The sequence below is a fragment of the Mesocricetus auratus genome, unplaced genomic scaffold (assembly GCF_017639785.1).
Source record: "Mesocricetus auratus isolate SY011 unplaced genomic scaffold, BCM_Maur_2.0 Super-Scaffold_100004, whole genome shotgun sequence".
Classification (NCBI taxonomy): domain Eukaryota; kingdom Metazoa; phylum Chordata; class Mammalia; order Rodentia; family Cricetidae; genus Mesocricetus; species Mesocricetus auratus.
This window is the reverse complement of record NW_024429189.1, coordinates 54,760,260-54,776,907: the sequence shown is the minus strand read 5'-3', so window position 1 is coordinate 54,776,907 and position 16,648 is coordinate 54,760,260. Positions and strand designations below refer to the sequence as shown.

The window sequence follows — 16,648 nt, the reverse complement described above, 5'->3', positions numbered from 1 at the left end:
TGAGTTAGAGTGAGCTGCAGAATATCTGAAGGATTTTTGAGGTCTGCATTATAAAATTTCAAGATTAGTTATGCTATTTTTGTTAGACATTTTATTCAATAAACATGTTGACTCTTTACTGTAGAGTGCAAGTGACACGTATTTTTCATTTTTCTGATTTACTAAGAGTAGAGCCTAGCAATTAAAATCACCATTTTATCTACAAAGAAAATTACCTTCATAATTTAAAATATTGTGGCCAAAAGCAGTTCTCTATAATTTGTAAAATTTCCAATAAATAAATATATTTCAAAAAGTAAGAATAGTTACATAGAAAATACAGAAATGCCTTATATTTGATGTGTTAAGTCAGCTATCCATTAAGTTTTGACACAAAGAGAATACAGTTAATAAGCCTTTAAAATTTGTATGTAATAAGGCATAGGTATTCCCTTAGGGAACATATCCCTGAAGAGCAATGAATCTCCCTTATTCAGCAATAATAAATTAACACCAATAGATTCTCATTTGGTTTAGGACTGTCTCACTAATTTCCATTTTATACTTTAAGATCTTCCTGTCTTGTTCTCATATCATTCTTGGGTCTGATGTCATAGCCACTTTCATTTCATTAACACAATAACCCTTATATGTGTGGCAGTCACAGTTTGCCTATTAAAATGCACTATTGCTGATGTTTACACTCTCATACCCACACGTCTTCTGGGATGATACCTTGCTAGCAAGTGGTGTGAAGTAGATGTAGGGCTGACTGTTTTTAATTCTTTTTTTCTCTACACGCTGAGCAGTTTTAATCTGTGTTAATCACAATTTACAGCAAAAAAATGCTCTTGTGATCCGTGTTGGGAGACACACTCATCTAAGAGTATATTATATGTCTTTAGAATCCCTTCATGACTATGGCCTTTTATTAGAGTCATCATAGTAGATTCTTCTGGAGGGTCTATAACCTAGCTGTCCCCAGGTTCTTTGCTCCTTACATTATGCAAGATATGATTTCTATTTTGCAAGTGTTAGTTTTATCTCCACCATGTGGGTTGCAGGGAACAAAATCAGATCTTTTTGATTAGCAACTAGCACTCATTGGATGAACCATCTCAGGAATACTTTCTTATCCTTTATTGAAGGAAATAACATTTGCATCTCATATCAGTCTTAAAAAGAATTATAGGAGAATAAGAAGGCATTTGACAAGAGTTTCAGTATAATGAAAAAAATTTTCTATATCCTAGACATCACTGAATTTGGGCAGTAGTTTATAAAGTAAAATTCAAGTGTTTTTCTTGCTAGAAAATTGATACTCTATTCACATCATTGTTTTAGTTTTTTGTCATTGTAAAACAAACCAATATAAAAGGAAATACTAGATGGTTTCTGCAATTTCTGTAGATAGTAATATATTTTAATACTCTGATGTTTATTCATGTTTAATAAAAGAAAAGTATATTATTATGAAAGGGTCAAAGATTCATAAAGAATAAAGGCAAGTTATTGGTAGCCACATTTTGAAAGTTTCATTTTGTTCCAGTGAAACTACATATAAAAGGGTATCACCTTTAAATAGAATGTTAAAAACCTGATTTTATTGCCCTTTATTCGGAGACTAACGTGCCTACCTTTCTCACCTACTATGTATCATTTATTTTTTTCTATTCAGAAAATATTGAGACATACATTTTCACTATTTATAGCTGCTGGGTTTTTATTTTATTGCAGTTTTCACTATGAGAGGCTCGCAGTATAGAGTACAGTGCATTGTGTCCTGTACAATAATGGGAAATGATCTATATTAGCAGAAGTTGTTTCCGCCACATACAAGAATCAGCAAATCCTGCCTTCAACATTTTGTGTTTCGCTGTAGTTTTTGTATACCACATGTGAATATCTAAAATAAGAAATAGTAACACTGATTATGAACTTATAAAAATACATGTTTTGTTATAAATATGCTACCTGTTTATGAAAAAAGAATATTGATATTTTACAATATTAGCCAGCTTTGACAAATTATGACTCCCTTAAATTTTTAAGTTCTTATATTATCCTAGATCAGTTCATCGCTTTAGCATATATCTAATTTGTTTTGTAAATATATGATTGAATCATAATAGTAATTCCTATGAATGAAAGATTAAATTATATTTATGGGGGAAGTCCTTCTGTATGTATGTTTCTCTTATTGGTTGATGATTAAGTCACTGATTGGCCAGTAGCCATACAGGAAGCATAGACGGGACTGAGCCCAGGAAAAGTCTGAGGAGGGGAAGACAGAGAAGAGTCACCAGAGAGATGCCATGTAGTGAAAGGAGAGTAACAGGTTCAGACCTTTCTCTAGTAAGATAAGACCAATAAGAAGCCTAAGCCATTTTCCAACAGTTTAATAATTAATGTGTCTCTGTGTGCTTATTTGGAGCTGAAGGGCAGTGGGACCTGGTGAGACAGAAACTCCAGCAACATTACATAAGAAAAATGTATATCAAAATTTTATTATGCTAAAATGAACAAAAATATAATACTAAATAAGAGCAGCATTTAATTTTACAGTTGCATGGTAAATGTAGATACTAGGATAGTCTGTATGTCCCAGATGTTTTATAACCAGCTTTTCATTTCCTCATCTTTTCACATTTAACAATGAAGCTAGGAACTCATCCTGTAGGATATCACACATACACATATAAGGAAATATCTTTTAGATGAGTTACTGTTACCAGTGACTAAAATATAAGTGTTCATTATCTCTGTTAACTGTAGTCAGGGAGTACAGATTTCTGAATCATTTAGTCTTTACAAAGTCTTCTTGGATTTATATATGTCAAAAAGTATTTTATTCATCATAATTTATTTTCCCAAATAAACATTTCTATACACTTTTCAAGGTACAAAAAATTGAATAGACATACTCACATACATTTTTATTATTCAAATAAAGGCAATTTTAACTGTGATGTGCTATGATTTTCTAATTCATACATCTCTAATATATTGATTAACTGTTATAACAACCCCAGTTACCTTATCTATAGATTTTAGGATAACTGCAGATCTACGCATGAAACTAGAGTTGTCTAAGTTTTTGGAAACTCTTAGTGTGTATGTGTATTATAATCTGTACACATTTAATGTAGCATAAGAATATATAATTATTAAATATCTAAATGTAATTTTAATTTCATCAGAAATAAAAATAAATGGATAATTTTATCCATGTATGTTGATATTTGTTTATATTTTCTTGAGATTTATTTTGTGTTTCATGTCTGTAATATAATTCCATCTCTACATAAGTCTGTCTACAAAAGTTTATCAGCTTTACCATTTTGAGGTTTTTAGTTAGCTTCTTTTGAAGTATTTTAATCCCTGTCAGTTTTACAATAATCATGAGATGAAATTTACTGCTCCTGTGCCATTTGGAAAAGTAAAATTATTAGAAGAAATTAATGAATTAATGTACATTTGTATGTATGTCTTTCATACAAATGGTCTCAAATGCAAATATTTTATTAAAATATATTATTTATATTAGTTTCCAAAATTAAAGGCATCCTATCTATTTGAAAATTTCTAATGACACTGTTATCTCTATTCAGAACAGCTTTTTTGATAAGCTAGAATGAAGAAGCACATTCTCACAATAGTAATTTAATTTATCCCAGTGGGCATTGCTGAACATTATAGGCTGCAAGCAACATTGTGTAGACATTTCCCAGAAAGTGTGATAAATTAGATTTGCCAAAGACAGTTATGTAAATAACACATAGAAAGATTTCAAACCATACAAAATTATCTATTTAACTCCAACCTTCAGTTAATTTTATCTGTGTGCTGTCACTTACCACAAAATATGTGCAAAATACTTAGCATTAAAATACAGTATAAGGAAAACACACCTCTTTGCTATTTATCCAAGAATATTTGGGTATTAATTCTTCCTAATTTGCATAGGTATCCTCATATTTTTGTAGGATCTTGACTGCAATACACAAATGAATTTATTTAAATTATATTAAGAAGTGTTCTTAGAATAAAATTTAGATAAGCAATCATTTTTATCACATTGATATATTAATGTGACAGATACAAAAGGGACAGAGAACTGAATGGGATCAAGATGCATGATGTCAAAATTATAAACAATAAATAAAAAGAAAATTAAAAATAAAGTAAGTAATAAAATAGAAGCATTCAAAAAGAAATAGAAACAGTGCAAGTAGTGGAGACTGAATTTGAAATGAGTTCAAAGTAAAACAAAATCCTCAACGTAATTACCCACTTATTTGTTATTTCAGACCAGTGAAGCTTTCAGTAATGATCAGTGGAATGTACACAGACATTTTGGAAACAACCCCTTTGTGGTAACTTTATGCCCTGGTTAAAAATGCAAAACATTATATACATATGACTTTTGGAAAATCTTAGAACAGTACAGATATCATAAAAACCTCATTTTTTTTCTCTAAACACGAATAGGCAGGTCAGGTTGAGACTTCCCAAAAAGAGTTTTCAATGAGATATTTGCCCAAATTTACCTTTGTATACACTATGATAAAATACATCAGGAATATATGTGTGAATATATTTTCTTTTGTTTATTCATAGAAATCAATTTAGAGTTTGATATTCTATAGTGACCTTATACATCTACTCAATATCTGTTACAAGTTAACACTTTTAGTTATGGTATCTGTGAGAACAAGCATTTCAGTTTTACAGAAGTGGTGATTTTTATAAATGTTTTAGTTCTTCTTGCAGGATAATTTATATATGAATTATGAAATACTATTAAATATACTGATTACAAGTCACTATCCATTTATAATTATAGAAATGATGGATAACACCATGATCAAGTAGGCTTCATTCCAGGGATGCAGGGGTGGTTCAACATTGAAAATCTATCAATGCAATCCACCATATAAACAAGCTGAGGAAGAAAAATCACATGATCATCTCACTAGATGCTGAAAAAGCCTTTGACAAAATCCAACACCACTTCAAGGTAAAGGTCTTGGAGAGATCTGGGATAACAGGAACTTACCTTAACATAATAAATGTAATATACAGAAAACCAACAGCCAACATCAAACTAAAAGGACAGAAACTCAAGATAATTCTGCTAAAATTAGGAATAACAAAAGGCTGTCCCTTCTCCCCATACCTCTTCAATATTGTACTCGAAGTTCTAGCTAGACCAATAAGACAACAAAAGGAGATCAAAGGAATACAAATTGGGAAGGAAGAGGTAAAACTTTCACTATTTGCAGATGATATGAGAGTTTACATAAGGGACCCAAAGAACTCTACCAGGGAACTCTTACAGCTGAATAACACCTTCAGCAAAGTGGCAGGCTACAAGATCAACTCAAGAAAATTAGTAGCCCTATTATATACAGAAGATAAGTGGGCTGAGAAAGAAATCAGAGAAACGCCACCCTTTAAAATTACCACACACAAGATAAAATACCTTGGGGTAATGCTAACCAAACAAGTGAAAGATCTATATCTCAAGAACTTTGAGTCTTTAAAGAAAGAAATTAAAGAAGATACTAGAAAATGGAAAGATCTCCCATGCTCTTGCATAGGTAGGATCAATGTAGTAAAAATGACAATTCTGCCAAAAGCAATCAGCAGACTCAATGCAATTCCCATCAAAATCCCAGCAGAATTCTTCACAGACCTTGAAAGAACAATTCTCAACTTATATGGCAAAACAAAAGACCCAGGAGAGCGAAGACAACCCTGCTCAACAAAACAACTTCTGGAGGCATCAACATTCATGACTTCAAGCTCAATTATAGAGCTGTAGTCTAGAAGAGAGCTTGGTATTGGCACAAAAACAGAAAGGTAGACCAGTGAAATAGAAGTAAACACTCTGAGATTAATCCACAAACCTATGAACAGCTGATTTTCGACAAAGAAGCTAAAATTATACAATGGAAAAAAGCATCTTCAACAAAGGTGCTGGCATAACTGAATATTGGCAGATAGACCTTTCTCTATCACCCTGCACAAAACTTAAGTCCAAATGGATCAAAGACCTCAACATAAATACAGTCACACTGAACCTCTTAGAAGAGAAAGTGAGAGGTACCCTTGAACGAAATGGTACAGGAGATCGCTTCCTGAACATAACATCAGTAGCACAAACACTTAGGTAGAGAATTAATAAATTATACCTCCTGAAACTGAGTAGCTTCTGCAAGGCAAAGGACACAATCAGCAAGACAAAAAGGCACCCCACAAATTGGGAAAAGATATTCACTAACTCCACATCTGACAAAGGCCTGATCTCCACAATTTACAGAGAACTCAAGAAGCAAGTCTCCAAAACTCCAAAGAACCCAATTAAAGAGTGGGGGATTGAACTAAATAGAGATTTCTCAATAGAGGATACTAAAATGGCTATGAGACACTTGAGAAAGTACTTGATATCCTTAGCCATTAGGGAAATGCAAATCAAAACAACCCTGAGTTATCATCATACTCCTGTCAGAATGTCTAAAATCAAAAACACCAATGATAGCTTATGCTGGAGAGGATGTGGAGAAAAGGGAACACTTGTCCATTACTGGCGGGAGTACAGTTTTTGTACAGCCACTTTGGAAATCAGTATGTAGATTCCTTAGGAAAATGGGAATTTGTCTACCACATGACCCAGCAATTCCACTCTTAGCTATATACCCAAAAGATGCCCATTCATACAACAAGGGTGTGTGTTTCACTAAGTTCATAGCAGCATTATTTGTAATAGCTAGATCCTGGAAGCAACCAAGATGCCCCACGACTGAAGAGTGGATAGAGAAAATGTGGTACAGGCACACAATGGAGTACTACTCAGCAAAAAAAAAAAAAATAAAGGAATCTTGAAATTTGCAGGTAGATGGATGACACTAGAAGAAACCATCCTGAGTGAGGTGACCCAGTCACAAAAAGACAAACATGGTATGTACTCACTCATATATGGACTTTAGACATGGATCAGGGGAATGTCAGCCTATAATCCCAGGGCCAGTGAGTCTGGGAATAGGCAGGTTCCCAAAAGATAAACATTATACTCCAGAGAAGTAGAAAGATGCAAGATCTCCTGAGCAGATTGGGAACATGGGGGGAGAAGAGAAGAAACCAGGAAAAAGAGAGGGGGATAAGAGGAGGGTAGAAGAAGACATGGGGGAGCAGGAAGGTTGAGTCAGGGTAAGAATAGAGGAGACCAGGATGAGAGATACCATAATAGTTGCAGTCATGATAGCTTTGAGGAGAGAGCTGACACTAGTGAGATTTCCAGAGATGTACAATGATAACACCAACTGGAAAACTAAGTAATAGCATGGAGACTACATTAATAGCCCCTACCTGATGATAAGGTTTATGACTACCTTATGTGACATTCTAGAACCTTCATCCTGTGACTAATGGAAGCAGAGACAGATACTCACAACTAAACATGGAACTGACCCCCTGGAACCCAATGACAGAAATGGAGGAGTGTTGAGCAAAGGGGTCAAGACCGTGCGGGTGAAACACACAAAGAGAGCTGACTGGATAAGGATGAGCTCTTGAACCCCAGACTGATGCCTAAGAGGCCAAAAGTGGACTGATATAGACTCAATGAATGTAGTGTCAGTGAGGAGGGCTCAGAAATCTCTGGGTCCTTGGACAGTTGACTAGTGTTCATCATGGCATACAAATGAAATTTGGAAGCCCATTCCACATGGAGGGATGCTCTCTCAGCCTGGAGACCCTCCTTGGGGAATGATGTGGGGGGAAGGAGGTGTGGCTGGCGAAGGGAGAAGGAGGGAGCTGGGATTTACATTTGAAGCATGCATGTTTCTAATTTAATTAAAAAACATACTTATAAAAAAGAAATGATGGATACATGTTTCTTTTATTTTAATTATGTATTTCTTAATCATTTTCCTAATGCTAAATCTTCTTATGTGTAACTCTATTTTTATTAATAAAATTTATTCTTTTATTCTACATCCTGACTGAAGTTTCTCCTCCTTCCCCTTCTCTCATTACCTTACTCACCTCCCCACTGCCCATATACCCCAATCCACTCCTCGTATGTTTTTGTTCAGAAAGTGGTGGTCCTCCCATTGGTGTCAACAAAGCCTGGCATATAAAGTTGAGGTAGGACTGAGTTCATCCCCTCATACTAAGGCTTGGTAAGGCAACACAGAATGAGGACTAGATTCCCAAAAACCTGACAAAATGTCATGGAGAAGCCCCACTCCCATTGATAGCACTCACATAAATAGATCAAGCTATATAACTGTCACACATATGTAGAGGTCAGTTCCATACAGGTACCATAGCTGTTGGTTAGTTGTCTCTGTGGATTGCCTTCTAAGGATCTTGAACCTTCTGGCTTGTCTAATCTTCTTTTGTTCTCTTTAATAGCATGCACAGAGCTCATCCCAGTGCTTAGTTTTGTATTTCTGCATCTCCTTCCTTCAGTTACTGGATGAAGGTTTTATGAGGGCAACTAGGGTATTCACCAATCTAATTAAAGTAGATGGCCAGCTACCTATCCAGTATTGCTAGAAGTCTTAGCTGGGGTGATCCTTGTAGATTTGTGGGATTTCCATTGGACCAAGTTTCTACCTGACCCAAAAAAGCCTTCTTCCCCAATCAAGACATATCTTTCTTTACCCCCCAGCTTGGCCCTAATCCATTTCCTCATGTCCCCATCCCCACCCACCCCCATAGAAGGAATTCCTTCAATTTCCTCTTCTCAGGAAAATACATGCATCCCTCTTTGGTAAATGCTTGTAACCTAGCTGATCTGAGGTTGTGTGTTAAAACATGGATATCCTTTATTTTACAGTTACATCCACTTATGAATGGATACAGGCTGTGTTTGTCTTTCTGTGTTTGGGTTACCTCACTCATTATGATTTTTTTTCTAGTTCCACCAATTTGCCTTCAAATTTCCTAATGTCAGTTTTTTTTAACAGCTGAGTAATAATCTATAGTGTAAATGTACCACATTTTCTTAATCCATTCTTCAGTTGAGTTACATCTAGGTTGGTTCCAGGTTTTGGTTACCAGAAACAAAGCTGCTATGAGCATAGTTGAGCTAGAATCCTTTTGGAATGACTGAACATCCTTTGGGTATATGCCTATGATCAGTAGCTAGGTCTTGAGGTACATTGCTTCTGAATTTTCTGAGGAACCATCATATTGTTTTCCAAAGGGGCTGGACAAGTTTGCACTCACACCAGTAGTTGAGGAATGCTCCCCTTGTTACACATCCTCTCCATCATAAGTTGTCATTAGTGTTTGTGATCTTAGCCATCCTAACAGGTATAAGATGGAATCTGAGTTGTGTTTTGCATTTCTCTGATGGTTGAAAATATTGAACAATTCTTTAAGTGTCTTTCAGCCATTTGAGATTCTACGGTTGAGAATTCACTGTTTAGATCTATACTTAATTTTTAATTTGATTATTTGTCTTTTGATGTCTAGTTTCTTGAGTTCTTTATATATTTGCAGATCAGCTCTCTTTCAGATGTGGAGTTTATTAGCAATCTCAGTGTCTGTGCTACTGGTGTTCTATCTCTGATAGAAGAAAAAGTGAGAAATAGCCTCACATGAATACAAATTTTAAGAAGTGAAATAACATTAACTTATATATCAAAAAATTGAAAATCCTAAAACATCTTAATTTTCAAGTCAGTAATTTATATATCCCTCTGTAAACCCAGCTGTCTTTTTTCTTTATGGATCTATCCTCTATTTATTTGAGTTTGTGAATTTTGACACATGTAAAACATCCACTAGATATTTTATGATCTGACTATTTGAGGAAATATGATATTTCACAGTTTAAATAGATGTTGCCACCTGATATGCTGATGTTTTAGTTACAACAGGTTGTCTGATAAGTTAAGATAAAAGCCTACAACTGTAGAGCAGTGACTGAAGTGATGTGTTGGGTATCACTGATTGCCCTAAGCTATAACCATCATTGTTATGAGTGTTCCTCATCATCTACGTGATATCATTGCTGCACAACTTGGGCCTGATCCTACTTATCATGGTGCACTCCAAGCTGCAAGCACCTTTGTAATTCTTTCTCAGACATCAAGCTTCCACAAATCTTGGTTATTTGACAGATAGTAGAATACAATTGTTAAGAAATTTTATTGTGGATTAAAATCTAGTATCTCAAATTAGTTTTCTATTTTCTGCTCATTGCTTGTATCTTTTTATTCTGCTTTCAATGTCCTATCAGCACTATGTGGAACCACACGTAACATTGAAAGTGTTTGCTGCAAAGAAAATTATCAACAGTGTGATAATGTGAAGTATAAAATACAGTGTTAATATCCATTTAAATAATTAAATTTTGACATTCCTGGCATGAGAGAATGAGTCCCTTGGAGAGTCTTTTGTAAAACACATCTCATGGTCTCCTAACCAAATATATAATGCAAGATTCAAATAAACATGAAGTGATTAGCTGTTAAAACTAGATAATATATTCAGTTTAAAATCATGGCAATTAATTTGAACATAAAGGAAGACAAGTCCAAATCATATGTTACAAGCAAATCAGTGTCATAGATAATCTTGGCAGTAGGATCTAAAGTGCTCTAAATAATTCTCAAAATGTCTTTCTCTCAGTGAACAGCATCAAAAGAGACTTCATTCCTGAAGTATTGTTGTGTGTTTACTTGGTTGTGTTCTTTTCCCATCATTCAGCAGAATTTCATTTTGCTAACTTCCAACCAGAAAATAAATTGGACATAATGCCTCTAGGGCATTCCTTGTGTGTTTTATCACTGATGGTTAGGTGGATATAAACAAGGTGATTAGGGGCATTCATAGTGTATTCAAATCTGCCTGTGCTGTTCCATGGGTAAGAATGAACTTCAGAATATCCAAGAAATTAGGGTGGAGGAGCTGGAATCTAAATTTCATGATTAACTTGATATCTGCTTTGTGTTGGACATTAATTTAGTAAATATATTAGTTTTTGACTGTAGTATGCAAGGCACACATATTTATCATATTCTGATTTATTCAGTGTATTGCCTAGCAATTCTGACAAAGAACAATTATCTATAAACATAATTAACTGCATTCAGAATAATAGCAGTTTTCTTTAAAGACCCTAATTTTCCTGATTAATAAATAAACTTCAAAGTAAATATTTGACATGATAAAATAGTTAGTTTTATGTATTGATACAAAGAATACATTTAATAAACCTTTAAAATCTATAGGCAACAGGGTATGGATATTTCCTCAGTGTGTACATCATTGAGTAGTCATGACTCTTGGTTACTCAGTAAAAATAAAAACAATACCAATAGTTGTCTCAGGCAGGGTAGGAACTTTCTCAAAACAGCCATATCCATACTTTAATTTTTGTCTGGCTTTATTTCTTATAGTTGTTTTGCATGAAATCACAGTCAGTTTTGTTTCATGGGCAGAACAGCCCTGTTGTGGTTAGAAAACACTAATTACCTATAATCACACACTGCTACTGATGCTTACAATTCCTTCAGATCAACATTTGTCTTCCAGGATGATGCCAGACCCTTGCTATCAAGGACTAGCATGGTGTAGATGTCACATTTAATGTTCAGTGCTTTGGAGACTTTTATTCTTTACACATTGAGCATTTGTGGGTCACTGTTAATCTCCATTTACTGCAAAATTTTATTTTGTGATTCTTATATCTCTATGTGTAAGTATTTAAGGGTCTTTTAAAGCAGTTACCACTTAGCAGAAGTATTGTAGTAGATTATCTTTAAGGGCCTGTAGCCTCCCTGGCCTTAGGTTTCTGGCTCCTTAAATAGTGGCAGGTACGATTTAAGAGTTAGTTCCCTTCTTCTACTATGTGGGTTCCAGAGAGCCAAACAGGTCTTCCAGATTAGCAAAATCACCCTTTAATCACTGAATCATCCCTGGAAATGTTCCTGTTCCTTTCTTGAGGGAAATGTAGTTTTCTTCCCAAAAATGGTATTAAAGGTTAGTAGAAAGTAAGATGACACTTAATAGTAGATTTAGGATAATGACACATTTCTAAAGTTTGTGCTAGATCACACTAAATTATTGAGATTATTTTATAAAGTAAGATAGAAGTGTTTTTCTTGATGAAAAATTAATATTCTCCTTCCTATATTCTTTAGCTTTTTCTCATTATAAATCAAAGCAATAGAAAAATAGAGAGTAGATGGTTAAATGGTTTCTAGAATTTCTAGACCTATTTATGTTTTAATAATATGATTTTTTATGTTTACTATGAGAAAAGTATGTTTTTATAATAGCATCACTAGACACATAGAGGAGAATAGTAGACAACCTATTAGAAGCCACATGATTACAGTTGTTTAAGCAAAAATAGAAATATAAAGAAATCACCTTTAAGCAGGATTTTTAAAAATGGTTCCATTGTCCTTTATTCAGAGACTGTTGTGTTTCCGAATAAGAGAAAAGGTGTCTTTTCTCAATACTGTGTACCATTTTTCCCTTTTTCTATTCATAACATATTGAGACATGAAGTTTTCAATAGTTATAGCTGCTGATTTCTTGTTAGCTTTACTGTGAAGAATAAGAGGTTATCAGATGTATATTCACTGAGTATAGATATAATGCACTCTGTCCTGTATCACTGTGATAAGGTGATCTGTGTTAAAGAACAGAAGGGGTTACTGTCACATCCAAGAATCATTGCAAATGCCACCTTTACCATTTTCTTTTGCACTGTGGCATTTGTGAACCACATGAAAACATAAGCAATAAGGAATAGTAACATTGGTTATAAACCTTTTAAAATATGTTATATTTAAAATGTGGTAACCATTCATCAAAAGTGTATTTTGACAGCACATCATATTATCCATTATAACAAACTGTTTTTATAATATTATCAATTGAGTCATATTTTCCTGGAACAGTTTTGAGTTATAATAGGTATCTAATTTGTTTCATGAATATATGTCTGAGTTATAAAACAAATTCCCTCTCACTGAAAGATTATTTATATGATGAAGGAAATTTATACCAAAATTTTAATAAGTAAAAAACGAACACTTTTATAATTCTAAACATGAACAGTGATAAATTTTATCATTGTGTGTTAAAGACTGCTACTAGGGTAGCCTGTATTTCTAATGTATTTCATGACCATCTTATCATTTGATCATATTTTCAGTTCTAACCAAAACTATAAGGCCCCATTCTGTAGGGAACACACATCCATGTGTTTTTCAAGGAAGTTATTATAGTCAATGACTGTTTAAAGTCCCTGTGATTATCATGTTTGTAAACTGTGATCAGGGAGCACAGAATCCATGAACCTTTTGTGTCACTTTATCTTTGTAATGAAAAAGAGATTTTATTTTTATATGCTAAGACAATATTTTATTCATCCTAAATTATTTTTCCAGTTGAATATTTCTATACACTAAGTCCAGGTGCATGCTGTTGTGCTTCTTCAAATAAAGACACTTAATATATATAAAGTACATTATCTAAATGCTATGATGAATCCCCTGTTTATCTATATGTGTTAGGATTCTACATGCTTACACATGTATTTAAAATCTTCTAAGTTTTTGAAAACTCTCAATATATGTCTATATTATAATTGGTGTAAATGTCATATAGTATGGAAATATAAACATGAAATGTCTGAAAGTAACATTAATTGTATCAAAAATAAAAATAAAATGACAAATTTTACCCAAGTATGTGGAATTCCACAATCTACAATTTCTAAATATTGATTTAGCTTTTCACATCTGTAATGCATTTACATCTGTACATGAGTCTGCACATCAAGGTCTAACAGATTTTTTAATTCTAAGATTTTGCGCTATATACATTGACATATTTGACAAAAGAACACGATACCTGTCACAGTTTTATTATAATGATGAGATGAAGGTGATAGTTTATGTTACTTTTGACAAAGAGAGTTATTAAAAATATTGAACTAATGGACTTGCATATGTGTATTTCTTTTTGTACAGATGCACTCATATTCAAGTGTCTTATTTGAAATATATTATTTTTATAAGTTTCCAAAAAAGAGACATCATACATTCGAAAACCACTGATGACACTTGTGCCTCCATTCACAAGACGCTTTCAGATGAGCTAGGATGCAGACCCACAACCTCACAGTAGTGACTGAGTTCATCTTGATGGGCATCACTGACCGCCCTGAGCTACAGGCACCATTGTTTGGGCTGTTCCTCATCATTTATCTGATCTCACTGACTGGCAACTTTGGCATGATCATCCTCACCATGGTGGATTCCAGGTTGCAAACACCCATGTACTTCTTTCTCAGACACCTAGCTACTACAGATCTTGGTTATTCAACAGCTGTGGGACCCAAAATGTTAAGAAATTTTCTTGTAGAACAAAATACAATATCATTTTATTGTTGTGCTATCCAGTTATCTTTCTTCATCATGTTCATTGTTAGTGAATTTTTTATTCTCTCTGCAATGTCTTATGACCGTTATGTTGCCATCTGTAAACCACTCCAGTACACTGTCATTATGTCACAAAAAGTATGTTGGATATTAGTCACTATTCCTTATCTCTATGGTATAACTGTTGCACTTCTACTTACCATAAAGATTTTCACTCTATCCTTCTGTGGCCAAAATGTTATCAGTCATTTCTACTGTGATGGTCTCCCCTTGTTACTTTTGGCCTGCTCAAGTACACAGGAAATTGAGGTGATAACTTTAATCTTATCAGCTTTTAATTTGATTTCTTCTCTTCTGATAGTCATTTTGTCTTATCTATTCATCCTTACAGCTATTCTTAGGATGAACTCAGCTGAGGGCAAAAGGAAGGCTTTCTCTACATGTGGGTCCCACCTAACAGTGGTCATTGTCTTTTATGGGACTTTGATATTTATGTATTTGCAGCCTATGTCCATTCATTCTTTTGATGCTGATAAAGTGACTTCCATCTTTTACACCCAGGTTATTCCTATGTTGAATCCCTTAATCTATAGCTTGAGGAACAAAGATGTAAAAGATGCTTTTAAAAATTCAGTGGAAAAGCTACTCAATATTGTCTTATAGATTCCTCTATTGTTAAAAAGTATCCAAATAATTCATAACAATTAAATAAGTATCAATAATGGGAAAAGTGGAAAGTAATATGTGTGTGTCTCTATCATATATATATATGCATATATATGTGCATTGGTGAGAGATACATTAATAGAAGGAGCCACTATAGATTTGAAGAGAGATCTGGTACTAGTGAGATGTCCAGAGGCTACAAGGATGACAATCTAACCAATAGTGCAATAGTGTAGAGGCTACCTTAAATGCCCTTCCCTGATAACATGTTTGAAGACTTCCTTCTATGCCATCCTAGAGCCTTCATCCAGTGGCTGAAGGAAGCAGAGGCAGACACCCCAGCTAAACACTGAATTGACCTCCTGGAATCCAGTTGCAGAGATGGAGGAGTGATGAGCAAATGGGTTATGACTTGGCAAGGGAAACCCACCCAAACAGCTGACCTGAACAAGGGGGAGCTTATAGACCCCAGACTGATAGCTGAGAAGTTACAAGGTACTGATCCAGACCTCACTGATCATGGGTGTCAGTGAGGAGTCCTCAACATCCTTTGGGGCCTCAGGCAATATACCAGTATTCAGCCCTGTCATCCAGATGGAATTGGTTGCCCATTCCACCTGGAGGGATGCAGCCTTCTCCTGGACACATGTGGGAGGGCCTAGGCCCTGCCCCAGATCATATGACAGACTTTCCAGATCCCCCATGAAGGGCCTCACCCTCCTTGGAGTGTGGAGTAGGGATTACAGGAGGGGTTGGTGGAGGGTTGAAGGGGGTGGGAGAGGAGGGGAGGGAAAGGGAGCTGGTTTCGACATGTGAAACAAAGTTGTTTCTAATTTAAATCAAGTTTAAAAATTAAAAAGAAATAAACAGCAATACAGAAACATTGCTTTAAAATGAATTCAAAACAGAAGAACTAACAAGTTTAAAGTCTGGGTTTGAGTGAGGAGAAGAAATTTCAGGAGGATTTAAATGAATATTGTATTTTTGGATATTACAATAAATCTTTCAAAGTTAATATGTCTGTGTTTTACTCTCTTCAAGTATACTTGTTATATTTTAATACTTTTACACTATTGTAAGTTTGTGTAAATCAAACTGCATCAGTTTATCAAGAGGTGAAAAGCAATAGTGGACAGGCTACCTTAAATGCCCTTCCCTGATACTGAGTTTGATGACTACCTTATATGCCATCCTAGAGCCTTCATCCAGTGGCTGATGGAAGCAGAAGCAGACAGCCACAGTTAAACATGGAACTGAATGCCTGGAACCCAGTTGCAGAGAGGAAGGAATGATGAGTTAAGGGTCAAGACCAGGCTGGTAAAACTCACAGAGACAGCTGACCTGAACAAGGGGAAGCTCTTGGACCCAAGACTGATGGCTGAGAAGCCAGCACAGGTCTGAGTCAGACTCCCTAAATTTGGGTGTCAGCAAGGAGGCCTTGACAATCTATGGGGACTTGGGTAGTAGATCAGTATTTATGCCTGGCATACAAATGGACATTATGAGCACACCCCACATCAAGGGATGTTCTCTCAGCCTGGACAAAGGCGGAGGGCTTAGGCCCTGTTCAGGATGAAATGATA

General features: G+C 34.9%; 1 protein-coding gene across 1 annotated transcript; it reads left to right on the top strand.

The window, feature by feature from the left end:
• Positions 1–14,120: 14,120 nt before the first annotated feature.
• On the top strand, positions 14,121–15,062 carry LOC101831187 (olfactory receptor 8K3-like). Its single transcript, XM_005065039.1, has one exon. The coding sequence runs from the start codon at positions 14,121–14,123 to the stop codon at positions 15,060–15,062; it is 942 nt and encodes a 313-aa protein (XP_005065096.1).
• Positions 15,063–16,648: the final 1,586 nt, after the last annotated feature.